A 16,182-nucleotide genomic window follows, 5' to 3' on the forward strand; every position below is an offset into this window, starting at 1 on the left:
ACTTATCTTAACCTACACCTTCCCAATTGTAGAGGAATTAAATACAAGACCTACTACGCATCCAGTTTCTCCTTTTTGGGTAGCCAGCTTTGGAACGCTCTACCCAGACCAATCCAATTAATGAACGACTACTTACCCTTTAGAAAAATGCTGAAAGCTCATCTCTTTAAGCAAGCCTACCCTAATGACCCAACATAATCTTACCAACCTCCACTACCAATTCTGTTCTGACTTAGATACCAACCTCCCATCCTTCTCTTTCCATCTCTCCTTAATTTTCTCTCCTTACCCCTTTTCTCCCAAATTACACTATCCTATCCGAGGGAATGGATCCTCAGAAGCTTAGCCGAGATTGGGTGGCAGAGCCAGTGGTGGGAGGCGGGGCCGGTGGTTGGGAGGCAGGGATAGTGCTGGGCAGACTTATACGGTCTGTGCCCTGAAGAGGACAGTACAAATAAAAAAGTAGCACATATGAATTTATCTTGTTGGGCAGACTGGCTGGACCGTGCAGGTCTTTTTCTGCCGTCATCTACTATGTTACTATCCTGTCTACCCTCTTTTATCCTAGTCATATATTATCTAGCTCAACTTATCATACACTACTAAGCCTGACTTTACGTTGTTTTACTACTGTTTTATTGAAAATTCTATTCTTAACTTTGTATTTCAAATTACTATGTAAGCCGCATTGAGCCTGCATTGTGTGGGAAAGCGCGGGGTACAAATGTAATAAATAATAATAATAATATTCGTGCAATACAGAGATGAGCTAAACTTACTGTCAAAAATATTCCATATTAGAACCTGAAATGAGCTATAACAGACAGAATGTGTTGATTATAATGGTGCTCTTCACCAAATTACTATACATATTACAAACGGTTTGCCTGTGGGTAAAACAGAGGGAGGAAATGTTCTCTGTGGAGAGAAAAGTTCACTCAAATAAGCTTTCAAAAATCGATTGTGGTAAAAGGAATGTGGGAAGGGCGAGTGCTACTGGATCTTCAGCTATATAATAGGCCTGCACTCATGAGGCGATTTCAAGATCTATATACCAGGGCATTAGTATTTTCACGCTCAGGGAGTTGGAGGAGTTCTTTGGGTCCTGTGGTTCTTTAAACATGCCATTTGAAGAAACTGGGGGGTGGGGGGAGGTTAGGGGAGAGGGAGATGTTAGGACAATTCCAACTGGCATGGCGGTGATGGAGAGGATTTTGGGAGTCTCAGTTTTGTGGCAATCCTGCCTTCTCAGAAGGGGTAGGTAAGTCACATTTTAAGAAGTGGCAGGATAAAAGATACAGGACAGTGGGGCAGTTTAATTTTCCTGATTGTTCAAGTTAAGACTTAATCCAACACCTTTTATCTCCGATTATGAAAATGTACTTTCTTTACTGTATACTTAATCCTCTCTGTCCCCTTCACCTTAAATATGTATTTCTCTTCTGGAATTGGTGATCACCATTACAGAAAACGTAAGCCACATTGAGCCTGCAAATAGGTGGGAAAATGTGGGATACAAATGCTACAAAATACACAGGTACTACCCTGCAGATTAGACATTTCATGGCTTTGTTCCCAGTGGAGTAACTTAGAGGTGCAAAGGTAAGGAGACTAGACAAGGACTTTACTACACTACCTGCTAGATTTAATACCTTAACACACTGGTACAAGCAGGATATTTACTTGGTTTGGCAACAGTGTGGATGCAAGACACGGCACAGGAAACTACAGCTTCAGAAAGGGGGGATTTGTTCGGCAATATATACAAGTTTGCAGGGAATGCAGGAAATCCAATGCAGAATTCTACATAGGACTTATATTACCAAAGAGTGGGATAGGAAGATGGGTTGGTGGGAGGACACTGTCTGTAACAAATGAAAAATACAAACAGGTATATTGATACACTTTTTTAGAATGATCCATGCTTCAAGGATAATTACTGGATACGATAAGAAATAATTACTGGAAGACAGATACAATGATCATAACCTGTATTCACGTAGAGTGATTTGAAAATCTTTGGACCTCATGGCTTGCATGAGGACAAAAGACGGTTTATATATATATTGCTCGAAAATTATTTTTAAGATCCAGGATAAAATGATAAAGCACCCTCAATACAGTTATTGTAGAGCAGCATGTGGGAAATGGCCATATTTGGATTATAAAGATACAAAACCAGACAACACTCACAATGGCTGATTTATAGGCAAGTCTGGGGAAAAGAATTTATTTATTTATTTATTTATTTATTTATTTATTTATTTATTGCATTTGTATCCCACATTTTCCCACCTATTTGCTGGCTCAGTGTGGCTTACAATACATTGTGAATGATGGAAATACAATTTGTTACAGTACGATTATGGGTTACATTGTGAAGAGTTATGGGAAGACAAAATCAAATTGGGGGAACTAGAGGGAAGTTAAAGGGGGCAGGGTCAATGGAGTGCGTTGAGGGGCTTACAAGCCTGGTTGGTGAATAGGGTTTTGGGTTTAGGTAGGAATGGGGGGGGGGAGATATGTGATCTATGAATGGAGATGGTACAGTAATGAGGACAAATAGAAAGATGGGAAAAGGTCGTGTGAACTATGAACCTGTTGGCTGAGATAACAGGTATAATGTAAGTTAGTAGGTATAGTACTCTTGTATAGGAGCACTGAATTTGAAGTTGGATATGGAATTAGTTTGTTTTGCATAATCGGATGAGAAATAATAAAACAGATCTACAGATAACCAAAGAGTCAACGGAGAAGCAAGCTAGGTGCCAACCCACATTTATTGCAACACCCTGCACCTAACTGCCCCCCATCACCTCTTCACAGTTCCAGAATTATCCTTCACCCTCAAAAATAAGGCTACCATTTACCTTCTCACAACCATGGACTTCACAGCAGCAGAACTGCCCAAATGGTTTTGTGTTTATCTTAACTCGATGTCTTAATCTGCGCTCTACGCTTTTGAAGTAGGCCAGATTCTTCTCCGCGTTCTTCCTAGAAACCATAAAAGAGAAAACTGTATTACACTATTTCCTACCATATGATCCCTGTTTTTTTCCTCCAATATTAACCACCATCTCTCATGAAGTAGTTTGACGTGTGTGTGTTTAAAAAAATTGAATCCAGGTAGCAGAAGAGAGGGTCCAAAAGTACAGAAACAGGAACATCAAAAGAAAAGCACAAATGGGCCTTCAAGAATGGAACAAATCAAGACAGGTCCATCTATTAAAGGGCTCTTGTTTGTGCTTTTCTTTTGTTGTAAAACATTGAATCCACAATGCCCTTAGTCCATTCCAACAGTTACCGATTTTATACATTCCTTTCAGAGGTTATAACTGGAGTTCTTTATGCAGCTCTATTATAATGGCCCTAAGAGCCCCCTTGCTTAGAAATGTTTCAGCAGTTGGTTCATGTGGATGTAGATGGTTCACACCATCAGCATCATTGTTTCACATTATGATCGAAAAAGACCAACTAGATCCAGTGTGACATTCTGAATGCTGCTGATCTTGAAGTTTAGCAAGACCGCATAGGAGTGGCTTAAAGGATTTGAAAAACAATTTCACCGGTACATATTGGATGCCACTAGTTATATTTGTTTTACAGTTTTCTTTTATTTAAATCATTTTTATTGAACAGATTTTTTGATAATAAGTCATAGTAACATAGTAACATAGTAGATGACGGCAGAAAAAGACCTGCATGGTCCATCCAGTCTGCCCAAGACAAACTCATATGTGTATACATTACCTTGAATTTGTACCTGTCCTTTTCAGGGCACAGACCATATAAGTCTGCCCAGCAGTATTACCCGCCTCCCAACCACCAGTCCCGCCTCCCATCACCGGCTCTGGTACAGACTGTATAAGTCTGCCCTCCCCTATCCTTGCCTCCCAACCACCCCCCTCTTCCCCCCAACTGCTCCACCACCCATAGCATTATCATGAGCAACAGAAGAGAAAGCCAAATATGAACATGAACTGCAACAGGAATAATATTCAGCTTTCATTTTACAACAGTTACGAAAACAACATTCCCCCAAATCTACCTTTTATAATTAATACTAGCCGTTGAGCCCGTTAAAACGGGCTAGTATGGGGTTTTGGCAAGGCCCCCTCCTCTCGCTGCTGCCCCCCCGAGGTCGCCGCTACTGGCTCCCCCCCGGAGTCGCCGCCACCACCCCTGCACCCGGCCTGGGCCCTCTCTTCGGTATTGAACTTACATCGGCAAAACGCAGGCAGCATGCAGATCAGCTGAGCTCCCGTCGGCCTTCCTTCTCTGCCTGTGTCCCGCCCTCGTGTGACGTAACGTCAGCGAGGGCGGGACACAGGCAGGGAAGGAAGGCCGTCGGGAGCTCAGCTGTTCTGCGTGCTGTGTTTCGCCGATGTAAGTTCAATACCAAAGAGAGTGCTTGGGCCGGGTGGAGGGGGGCGGCGACCTCGGGGGGGAGCGGTAGCGACGTCGGCGGCTTCACGCAGTTTCCCTCTCTGTCCCGCCCCGTCTTCACGTATTGACACGGGGGCGGGACAGAGAGGGAAGTCTCTACTGCGCATTTGCGAGTGAGTACGGTCACTTGCCATTTATATGTTTGATAGATGAAGCTGATTCAAGAGGCCTGGCTTCTTGTACCTCTCAAATCTACACCTTCCCAGCCCTATCCCTATCTATGCCTATATCCCTATGCTGTCAAGAAGTTTACAAGTTAAGATTCTGACTTTTGTGCTACATGTACGAAGCAGTCAGTACCAAGCTCCTATAGCTTCCCATATTAGCAAGAATTGCTACTTTTAAGCATAGGTGTTCTATTTGCACCTCTCAGCTCCAACATCATTAGCATATGGAATTTATTACGCCAATGCTAATTTGCAAGTGTACTTGTATCCAGTACTACACAATAAAAGACGGCAGATACAGACCCACACGGTCCTTCTAGTCTACTCATTTTGGGCAGGTTACAGTCATTCAATTTTATACACTGCCTGGCAAATTGTCATCATGCCAACCACATATCGGCAGTTAAATATGATGCAAAATGCACCCCCTACTCCCCACTTCCCTGACAAGCATCCATGTTTCCTTATCATTCATTCTCAAGCATTCTATTTTGTCTAGCACAATACCTAAGGGAGTAAACTGGATGCTCTAGCTGATGATACGTTGAACCCTTCTGCTCAGTGTGCAGTGGCGGCAAAGAAAGCAAATAGAATATTAGGAAAGGAATGAAAAAGAAAACTGAGAATGGTAAAATTATGTCTTACCTGATAATTTTCTTTCCTTTAACGCAGATGAATCCAGGAACTGGTGGGTTAAGTCCACCTACCAGCAGGTGGAGATAGAGATAAACAAAACTAAGCAGTGATGCCAGACAGCCAGCCCCTTCCTCAGTATGTCATTCGTAAGCAGTAACCAGGCCAAAAATATGAAACCGATAACAATAAGAAACCATCCTCACTATTAAAAACAGAGAACCAAATAACCTTGAAATAACTGCAACTTGCTCCACAAATTGGAATCCTACCCCTCCCCCAACTCCCCCTTCATTATCTCCTCAGACCCTTGCTGAATTCTTTCACGACAAGGTTCAAAAGATAAACCTTGCATTCTCTACCTCACCACCTCTCCCTCCACTAGTCCGTTCCCCTCTCTCTCCTTCCCCTCAATTCCTTTTCCTCCTTTCCTGAAGTTACTATTGAGGAAACTACACTTCTCCTTTCTTCCTCAAAATGTACCACCTGTTCCTCTGATCCCATTCCCACCCATCTTCTTAATGCCATCTCTCCTGCTCTTATTCCTTTTATCTGTCACATTCTCAACCTCTCACTTTCCACTGCAACTGTCCCTGCTGCCTTTAAACATGCTGTGGTCACACCTCTCCTTAAGAAGCCTTCACTCGACCCTACTTGTCCCTCTAATTACCGACCCATCTCCATCCTTCCCTTTCTCTCCAAATTACTTGAGCGTGCTGTTCACCGCTGCCTTGATTTTCTCTCCTCACATGCTATTCTTGACCCACTACAATCTGGTTTTCACCCTCTCCACTCAACCGAAACTGCGCTTACTAAAGACTCCAATGATCTATTACTGGCTAAATCCAGAGGTCAGTATTCCATCCTCATTCTTCTTGATCTTTCCGCTGCTTTTGACACTGTCGATCACAGCATACTTCTCGATACCCTGTCCTCACTTGGATTCCAGGGCTCTGTCCTTTCCTGGTTCTCTTCCTACCTCTCCCTCCGCACCTTTAGTGTTCACTCTGGTGGATCCTCTTCTACTTCTATCCCTCTGCCTGTCGGCATAACTCAGGGTTCTGTTCTTGGTCCCCTCCTCTTTTCTATCTACACTTCTTCCCTTGGCTCATTAATCTCATTCCATGGCTTTTCCTACCATCTCTATGCTGATGACTCCCAAATCTACCTTTCTACCCCTGATATCTCACCTTGCATCCAAACCAAAGTTTCAGCGTGCTTGTCTGACATTGCTGTCTGGATGTCTCAACGCCATCTGAAATTAAATATGACCAAAACCGAGCTTCTCATTTTCCCCCCCAAACCCACCTCCCCACTCCCCCCCATTTTCTATTTCTGTTGATGGCTCTCTCATTCTCCCTGTCTCCTCAGCTCGAAACCTTGGGGTTATCTTTGACTCTTCTCTCTCCTTCTCTGCTCATATCCAGCAGATTGCCAAGACCTGTCGTTTCTTTCTTTACAACATCCGTAAAATCCGCCCCTTTCTTTCCGAGCACTCTACCAAAACCCTCATCCACACCCTCGTCACCTCTCGTTTGGACTACTGCAATCTGCTTCTTGCTGGCCTCCCACTTAGTCACCTCTCCCCTCTCCAGTTGGTTCAAAACTCTGCTGCCCGTCTCGTCTTCCGACAGGGTCGCTTTGCTCATACTACCCCCTCTCCTCAAGTCGCTTCACTGGCTCCCTACCCGTTTTCGCATCCTGTTCAAACTTCTTCTACTAACCTATAAATGTACTCACTCTGCTGCTCCCCAGTATCTCTCCACACTCGTCCTTCCCTACACCCCTTCCCGTGCACTCCGCTCCATGGATAAATCCTTCTTATCTGTTCCCTTCTCCGCTACTGCCAACTCCAGACTTCGCTCCTTCTGTCTTGCTGCACCCTATGCCTGGAATAGACTTCCTGAGCCCCTACGTCTTGCCCCATCCTTGACCATCTTTAAATCTAGATTGAAAGCCCACCTCTTTAACATTGCTTTTGACTCGTAACCACTTGTATCCACTCGCCTCCACCTACCCTCCTCTCCTCTTTCCTCTACACATTAATTGGTTTGCTTTATTTTTTGTCTACTAGATTGTAAGCTCTTTGAGCAGGGACTGTCTTTCTTCTATGTTTGTGCAGCGCTGCGTACACTTTGTAGCGCTATATAAATGCTAAATAGTAGTAGTAGTAGTGTTCCCATATCTGTCTGAACTCTGTAAAAGAGAACCCTGAAGGAAAAAAACATTCACTCTGTGCGGAAAACAAAAAACAGTCGGCTGAACTAGGGAGGGATCCTGGATTCATCTGCTGCGTTAAAGAAAATTATCAGGTAAGACAATTTTACCTTCCTTGTCACCTGCAGCATTTGAATCCAGGAACTGGTGGGATGTTAAGTAGTAGTAGTATGTACCAAACCATTCCTTAAGTAGGGTGGGAAGCAGACGCTGCCCGCGCTAACACTCCCGCCCCAAAACTTGCATCCTCCCGAGCAGACACGTCTAGCCTGTAATGCTTCGCAAAAGTATGACGGGACGCCCAAGTAGCCGCCCGAAAAATCTCTTCCAGAGATAAGGCCAACACCCCCGCACAAGAAGCTGCCTGCGCCCGAGTAGAATGAGCCTTCAGGGCCACTGGAGCCGCCCGCCCTTGTAGCAGATACGCCGCCCCAATGGCCTCCTTAATCCAGCGAGCAATGGACGCCTTAAAAGCCGCCTCACCTCTTTTCAATCCCGAGAAGAGCACAAAGAGATGATCTGAGAGTCAAAACTCGTTAGACATCTGAAGGTACCGAAACAAAGCTCTCCGCACATCCAGGAAATGTAGCAACGCAAACTCTCCTGGATAATCCTCTCTTCGAAAAGAAGGAAAATAAACCGCCTGATTGACATGGAAAGCCGAAACCACTTTTGGTAGAAACGACGGCACCATCCGAATCGACACCTTTGCTTCAGAAAACTGCAAAAAAGGATCTCTGCAAGATAAAGCCTGAATTTCAGAAATCCTCCTAGCCAAAGCGATGGCCACCACAAACACTGTCTTAAGTGTAAGGTCCTTCTCAGAAATCTTGTTCAATGGCTGAAAGGGTGGGCCCTGGAGAGCTCGCAGCACCACATTCAAATGCCACGACGGGCACGGCTGTCACAATGGAGGTCGAAGACGAAGAGTCCCGCGCAGGAACCTGACCACATCAGAGTGAGCTGCTAAAGAAAAACCATCCAGTTTGCCTCGAAAACAAGCTAGCACAGCCACCTGAACGCGAAGGGAATTATATGCCAATCCCTTTTGAAGACCGTCCTGAAGGAACTCCAGAATAACTGGAATGTCTGCCCGAAAAAGTGACTCAGCACGCAGAGCACACCACGCCGAGAAAGCTTTCCACACTCACGCGTACGTTGCTGAAGTAGACTGCTTCCATGCCCCCAAAAGAGTGGCAATGACTGGTCCTGAAATCCCTTCTTCCTCAGCTGCCGCCTCTCAATAGCCAAGCTGTAAGACCAAAGCGGGAGGGATTTTCCATCTGAACTGGCCCTTAATGCAGAAGATCCGGAGTCACCAGAAGTCGCAACGGTGGCTCTGAGAGCGCCCGAATGAGATCCACATACCACAGACGCCGGGGGCCAGTCTGGGGCCACTAAAACGACCCACCCTCGATGCCACCCTATGCGGCAAAGAACTCTCCCTATCAGAGGCCATGGAGGAAAAACATACAGTAGCTGCTGTACTGGCCAAGGCTTGAGAAGAGCGTCCAATCCTGCGGTTCCTGGCTGCCTTTTGCGGCTGAAGAACCAGGGAACCTTGGCATTACAAGCCATGGCCATGAGAGCCATCACCGGCCTTCCCCAATGCTAACAGATCAGCCGAAACACCGAGTCCAACAGCGTCCATTCTGCTGCATCCAACAGAGTCCGGCTGAGAAAATCCGCTTGAACATTGTCTTCACCCACAATGTGTGCTGTCGACAGACACTGAACATGCGCTTCCGCCCACACTAGAAGACGCTTCTACTGTCAGGGGAAGACTGCGAGTGCCCCCCTGCCGATTGATGTAGGCCACCGCGTGGTGTTGTCCGAGAATACACAAACTGCCTGCCCTTGCAGAAGGTCCTGAAAACTCCGCAGCGCATTCACGACTGATCGCAACTCCAGACGATTTATCGGCCCAAGTCCACGAACCCTGGGCTACTCAATGTAGACAATGAGCCCCCCAGCCCGCAAGACTGGCATCCGTCACAACTACCACCCAACTGAGAGACGCCAGGGGAACACCCTTCTGCAAACTGGCTGGACCGAGCCACCACGCAAGACTGTCCCTGGCCTGGCTCGACCAAGGAAGGCGCCGTTGATAATCCAGCGACGTCAGCGACCATTTGCTTAAAAGGAAGATCTGAAGAGGACGAATATGAGTCTTCGCCCAAGGGATGACCTCCCAAGGTCGATGTCATGGAACCGAGGAGCTGAACATAGTCCCACACTCGGGGAGCGCGACGACTGAACAAAGTTCGGACTTGTGAAAGCAATTTGATTCTTCGCCCTTCAGGGAAAGAAACACCTTCCCCCGCTTCATATCAAATTGCACTCCCAGATACTCTCAACTGAGTAGGAACCAGATGACTCTTGTCCATATTGACCACCCAACCTAAGGATTGCAAAACCGCAATCACTCGGTCGGTGACCACTCGACTCTCCTCTGCTGTAGTGGCCCGAATCAGCCAGTCGTCGAGATATGGATGCACCCGAATCCCCTCCTTCTGCAGGAAAGCCACCACCACCACCATGACCTTGGAAAAAGTGCATGGGGCAGTGGCCATTCCGAAAGGAAGGGCCCAAAACTGGTTGACCCAGCACTGCAAATCTGAGAAAGCGCTGATGGGGCTGCCAAATGGGAATGTGTAGATAAGCTTCCCTCGTCGAGAGCCGTCAAAAACTCGCCTGGTTGAGAACAGCAGTAATAACTGCCCTCAACGTCTCCATGCGGAAATGACGAACCCACAAAAACTGGTTTATTTTTCTGAGATCGAGAATAGGCCGAAAAGCCCCCCCTTTCTTTGGAACCACAAAGAAGATGGAGTACTGACCTGTGCGCCTTTCGAGAAGAGGAACAGGCACGATAGCCCCTATCCTCAGCAGGTTTTGCAAACACTGCAGAACCGCTGTCCTCTTGGCCCGCGAAATACAGCGGGACTCCAGAAAAAAGTCTGTGACGGGAGAGAAGAATTCTGGCCCACTCTGGAAGAAATAGAGAAAGCCGACTACCGATCTGCTCTCCTCCCGATCTGCGCTCCATCATTGGGAGGCTCGAGAAGCAACCCCCTGACGAGAGGGGGGGTCCAGCCGGATGCTTCTCACTGCGAAAAGAACGCTGCCCAAAATGAGGACGCTGAAAGGCTGCGTTGGACCACCCCGGGCGATACCGTCGCATCCCTCTGAAACGTGACCTCAAGGTTCCCTGCCTAGAAGTAAACTTGGGTCTATCTTCCGCTGAGATTTGGAATCCCCCAAATTTTTAACAATCTTTTCTAGGTCTTCCCCAAAAAGCAATTTCCCTCAGAAAGGCAATTTAATAAGCCGTTGCTTAGAGGTCATATATGCGGCCCAATGACGAAGCCACAGAAGACACCGAGAGGAAACGGTCAAGGCCATGAGTTTGGCCGAAGCACGGACCAAATCATACAAGGCATCCGCCAAGTACGCCAGCCCAATATCCATCAGCGACATTTGAGGAATTTCCGGCATATCAGATTCCGAAATCGAATCCATGACAGCATGTAGCCAACTGAGGCAAGCTCTAGCCGCATAAGAACTACAAACAGAAGTTTGAAGTGTCAGAGCGGCCACCTCAAAGGCACGTTTTAAAGAGGCCTCTAGCCGTCTGTCCTGCATATCCTCGAGTGCCACACCACCTTCCACTGGTAGTCTTCTTAGTAACTGCCGTCATTAGGGTATCCACCCTAGGCAGAGCAAACTGCTCTAAATGGTCCGCTGAAACCGGATACAGCCTAGCCATAGCCCTGGCCACTTCCAGCCCCCCATCTAGGTCCGTCCACTGGGCTGAAATCAACTCTTCAATAGCTTCATGCACCGGAAAGGCCTTAGGTCGTCTGGTACTAGCCATCTTGGGGTTGACCGCCTGAGAAGCCACAACCTCTGGGTCCTCTATATTCAGAGCTTCCAGCGCCTGAGAGATAAATGAGGACAATGCCTCCTTATGGAAAAGCCTCACGGCTGAAGAGTCCTCTGGTTGGTCTGCAAGGACACCGTCCTCCACCTCCTCTAGCACCGTCTGCTCTGAAAGGAGTCATCGTGGACAATACTTTGAAACCCTCTGTTCAGCGTGCTGTGGCGGCAAAGAAAGCAAACAGAATGTTAGGTATTATTAGGAAAGGAATGGAAAACAAAAATGAGGATGTTATAATGCCTTTGTATCGCTCCATGGTGTGACCACACCTTGAATACTGTGTGCAACTCTGGTCACCGCATCTCAAAAAAGATATAGTGGCATTAGAAAAGGTACAAAGAAGATGAAAAAGGGTATGGGACGATATCCCTATGAGAAAAGCCTAAGCGACTAGGGCTCTTCAGCTTGGAGAAAAAATGACTGAAGGGAGATATGATAGAGATCTATAAAATAATGAGTTGAGTGGAACGGGTAGACTCTTTCCAAAAATACTGGGACTAGGGGGCACACAATGAAGCTACAAAGTAGTAGAGATCGGGAGGCGGGGCTGGTGGTTGGGAGGCGGGGATAGTGCTGGACAGACTTGTACGGTCTGTGCCAGAACTGGTGGTGGGCAGCGGGACTGGTGGTTGGGAGGCGGGGATAGTGCTGGACAGACTGGTACGGTCTGTGCCAGAGCCGGTGGTTGGGAGGCAGGGCTGGTGGTTGGGAGGCGGAGATAGTGCTGGACAGACTGGTACGGTCTGTGCCAGAGCCGGTGGTTGGGAAGCAGGGCTGGTGGTTGGGAGGTGAGGATAGTGCTGGGCAGACTTATACGGTCTGTGCCAGAGCCGGTGGTTGGGAGGAGGGGCAGGTGGTTGGGAGGCGGGGATAGTGCTGGGCAGACTTATATGGTCTGTGCCCTGAAGAGCACAGGTACAAATCAAAGTAGGGTATACACAAAAAGCAGCAAATATGAGTTATCTTGTTGGGCAGACTGGATGGACCGTGCAGGTCTTTTTCTGCCGTCATCTACTATGTTACTATGTTACAAAGTAGTAAATTTAAAATGAATCAGAGAAAATATTTCTTCAATGTTTAATTAAACTCTGGAATTCGTTGCCAGAGAATGCGGTAATGGCGGTTAGTTTAGTGGAGTTTAAAAAAGGTGTGGACGGCTTCCTAAAGGAAAAGTCCATAAGCCATTATTAAAATGGACTTGGGGAAAATCCACTGCTTATGTCTAGGATAAGCAGAATTAAATGTATTGTACTGTGTTGAGATCTTGCCAGGTACTTGTGACCTGGATTGGCCACGGTTGGAAACAGGATGCTGGGCTTGATGGACCTTTGGTCTGTCCCAGTATGGCAATACTTATGAAAGCAGAGCAGCTGTATGTCAGGCCACAGATTCCTCTTTCGAATGTGGTATAAATTTTGCTTTTAGCTCCAAAGAAGCAGAAGAGGATATAGCCCAATGCACAGCAACTCTTCTTTCCATCTTCTGATTCTTACTGGTCCGGAGCTGTGAGGTGGGGGGAGGGGGGGGTCAAGGGAGTGAGAGGGTCAGATGGTGAAGCTGAGCCACCCAGATACCTGATTGCTGATTAGAGAGTGGGATCGTTTATTTGTGCAAAAATAAATATTGAACAGAGAAAGGAGAAATCTTGCCAGGTATTTGTGAGCTGGATTGGAAACAGGATGCTGGGCTCGATGGACCTTTCTTCTTTCCCAGTATGGCAATACTTATGTACTTATGATACCCACTTAGGCCAGCCTCAACAGCTGTATTTGCCATCACTGACCAGGCTGCAAGCACAGAAAAAAAAAAAAAAAGATGTGCAGGTGGATAAGATAAACTGGAGAGCAGTATTGAGAATTTGATTGGGGGGAAGGGGGTCATCATTGGAAGACAGCTTCCAGGGTAGGAAACATATGCTACAGGAGGGTATATAGGGGGGTTGCAGGGAGGTGCCAGCTCTGTGGATGCTTGAACACCCCCAATATTGAGTAAATGTCTTCACTTTGTCCAAGGAGGGATAATATGTAATGGGCTATAGGTGGGTGGGCAAAGGGGAGAGAAGTTGCCTCCTCTACTTCCTTGCTGTGCATCACCTTGAGTACATTATGAATATGCAATTTATAACTGCAGATACAATGAATAAAAATTCCAGTCGTTCTAAGTTCGGCTGGCTCCTAGATCCTAAGAAACTGAAGTCCTGCTGTACATAATATGTAAACCACTTTGGTTGTACCACAGAAAGGTGGCATATCAAGTTCATGACCCATCAAATCCATGACAACAGGAACCATCATACATCGTGGGTCTCTTTGTGTTATGGAAATATGGGGGGTACCAGAAAATGATCAAATCTTTAGATTAAGATGAGTTGACAAAGATACAGATTGTGGTAGCAATTACCTCTTTGTGAACAGATTGATGAGCATGGCTACATCGTAACACAGATGGACTTCCAGCAAACTGCAAGTGGGATATGCTTCACTAGAAGAAAAATGAACATCACAAGTATCTTAAAGAGAGATTCTGGAAACCCGCCATAATTCTTGAAGTAAAGAGTGATACTGCCTCAATGCATTAATAATACAGGGATTAATGGGAGGGTGGTGGACAGGGATGACAGATCAATACCTTTGAAAGATATTAATGCATAAAAGCATTTACTCTCCCTACCTATGGGGTCCATGCTGCAACATTCAAATCATTCAGTTGTCAGATCCTCCTGTTCATTTCATGCCTGATGAGCTATTAATGACTCAGCAATTACAGCAGGCTGCATATACTGTGGCCTGATCAATTTTAGTGCTTTTAGTACCTCTGATAACTGCAGATTCACATCACTTAAAACCAAAGAAGTCAATACTTAGCCACGGTGGTCAGTGCTTTTTGTCCGCCGCTGGCTTTATGCCTGAATATTCAATGCTGGGCCATGTCCAGGAACCATCGCTGAATATCCGGTTGTAAGCAGCCAGCTAAAACTTATGTGGTTAAGCGCTATCAGCACTTAACTGCAAGATGAACCACAGAAAAAGAGAGGACTGTGTTTTATGCAGTCACCTTAAGTGGTTAAGTGTTGAATATCAGCCCCTGGAGCATTCACAAAATAGTCAGTTCTGTGTTTATCTGTTAGTGCTTATATTTAGCAGCACTAACCGGTTAAGTACCGCTGAATATCAGCAGAGAGTCCCGGATATTGACCCCAAAGTGTTCTATTTAGGTACAGATTAAGTACAGTACAGGCAGAGACAGTGAAAATTTCAATGCGCCTTATTTCTGCTCTACAGGAACCACTCATAGCCAGTTTAGGCTTTTCTTTCCATCAACTCAAAGCTCATCAATGTCTAGTCTGAATTGAAAACACCCCATGGCAGTGTCACGCCTGCTTTGAAAAAGCATAGTTGCTTACCTGTAGCAGGTGTTCTCCGTGGTACTCAGGATAATGCACACACATTTGGGTAGTGGTCTCCAAGGGCTGCTTGTCCAGACATGCTCCAGCTTGATTACAAATTCAGCCAATTGCGTTACTAGGTTGTCATCCCACTCTGCCGACATCGGTCTGCACATACTGCAGCAGGACATGTTTATCCACTCCTACCCTAGCTGAGATAATATTTAACCATCTCTCTGATCTCATGTGCAACTTTCTTCAAATCAATCACCTTACTTTCTAATTCTTCCTACTTTCTTACTCATCTATATGTTACAACTTTGCCTTACCCTTTGCTACCAATTATAATGTTCTATTACGTATTGTGTTGTCATTGGAAGTAGTATACCATGCCATACTTTGTATTGTTGTTTGAATATTTTTACTGCTCTAATTGCCTATTGCTCATGTTTGATCTATTCTTACTGTACACCGCCTTGAGTGAATGCCTTCAAAAAGGTGACAAATAAATCCTAATAAATAAACCAGCAGCCTGTCAGCATAGTAAACTGCTCACAAGGCGAAGGTAGTAATAAGGGATTTGTACTGGAACCATGGCATGAGAAAATGGACTCTAAATTGCTTCTAATGAAACTGATGGAGGGGACGGAGGGCGGGAAGGTGTGTCTGCATTATCTTGAGTACCACAGAGAACACCTGCTACAAGTAAGCAACTATACTTTCTCCATGACTCAGGATAATGCAGACACACTTGGTGACTCCCTAGCTGAGGGTTGCAGTAGTAGAAAAACAAAATTAAGAGCAACTCGGAAAACAGTCAAAGGGTGGTGGAGTCTGGGTTTGAGAATAAAGATTGAAGGGATGGCTTGTCCAAATCTTGCATCATTTCTTGTAGCAGCATCGATACAGTAATGTTTAGTGAAAGTATGACGCATGGACCATGTTGTAGCCTTGCAAATATCTACACCACAATTATTAGATAATACTGGGCGATATTAAATGTATGTCACTGAATGTGAGAGGGTTAAACATCCCTAGGAAACGACAATTGCTATTTCAGGAATTGCAGAGACTTCAGATAGATTTAGGGTTGGTACAAGAGACACATCTTAAGCCACGATATGAATCCCACACAACGCACTTACACATATTTTTCCGCAGTGCATCAATCTTCCTCCAGAATTGATATGTGGCTGGGGGACTCCTCCCTTCACGGTGTAGCTGGGGACCACCAAATCCTCCCCCATACTTGGTCAGATCACTCCCTGGTGCTATTACAACTCAAGGGGCTAGGGCCTAGCAGAATGAAGCGTACGTGGCGCCTAGATGACGCACTGTTGTCGGATCCAATTATCCTTTCCCAAGTGGAGCAATGCATTAAGGACTATGTCCAC

General features: G+C 45.9%; 1 protein-coding gene across 1 annotated transcript in view; it reads right to left on the reverse strand.

Annotated features, from left to right (window-relative positions):
* TMEM63A (transmembrane protein 63A) overlaps window positions 1-16,182 on the reverse strand; it is a 184,228-nt gene that overhangs the window by 79,710 nt on the left and 88,336 nt on the right. The window contains exons 10-11 of the mRNA XM_030195716.1: window positions 13,804-13,884; window positions 2,871-2,994 (exon numbers count right to left, since the gene is read on the reverse strand). Coding sequence (XP_030051576.1) covers window positions 2,871-2,994; window positions 13,804-13,884 — 205 coding nt within the window. The remainder of the gene's footprint in view (window positions 1-2,870; window positions 2,995-13,803; window positions 13,885-16,182) is intronic.

The sequence above is a fragment of the Microcaecilia unicolor genome, chromosome 3 (genome assembly GCF_901765095.1).
Source record: "Microcaecilia unicolor chromosome 3, aMicUni1.1, whole genome shotgun sequence".
NCBI classification, from domain to species: domain Eukaryota; kingdom Metazoa; phylum Chordata; class Amphibia; order Gymnophiona; family Siphonopidae; genus Microcaecilia; species Microcaecilia unicolor.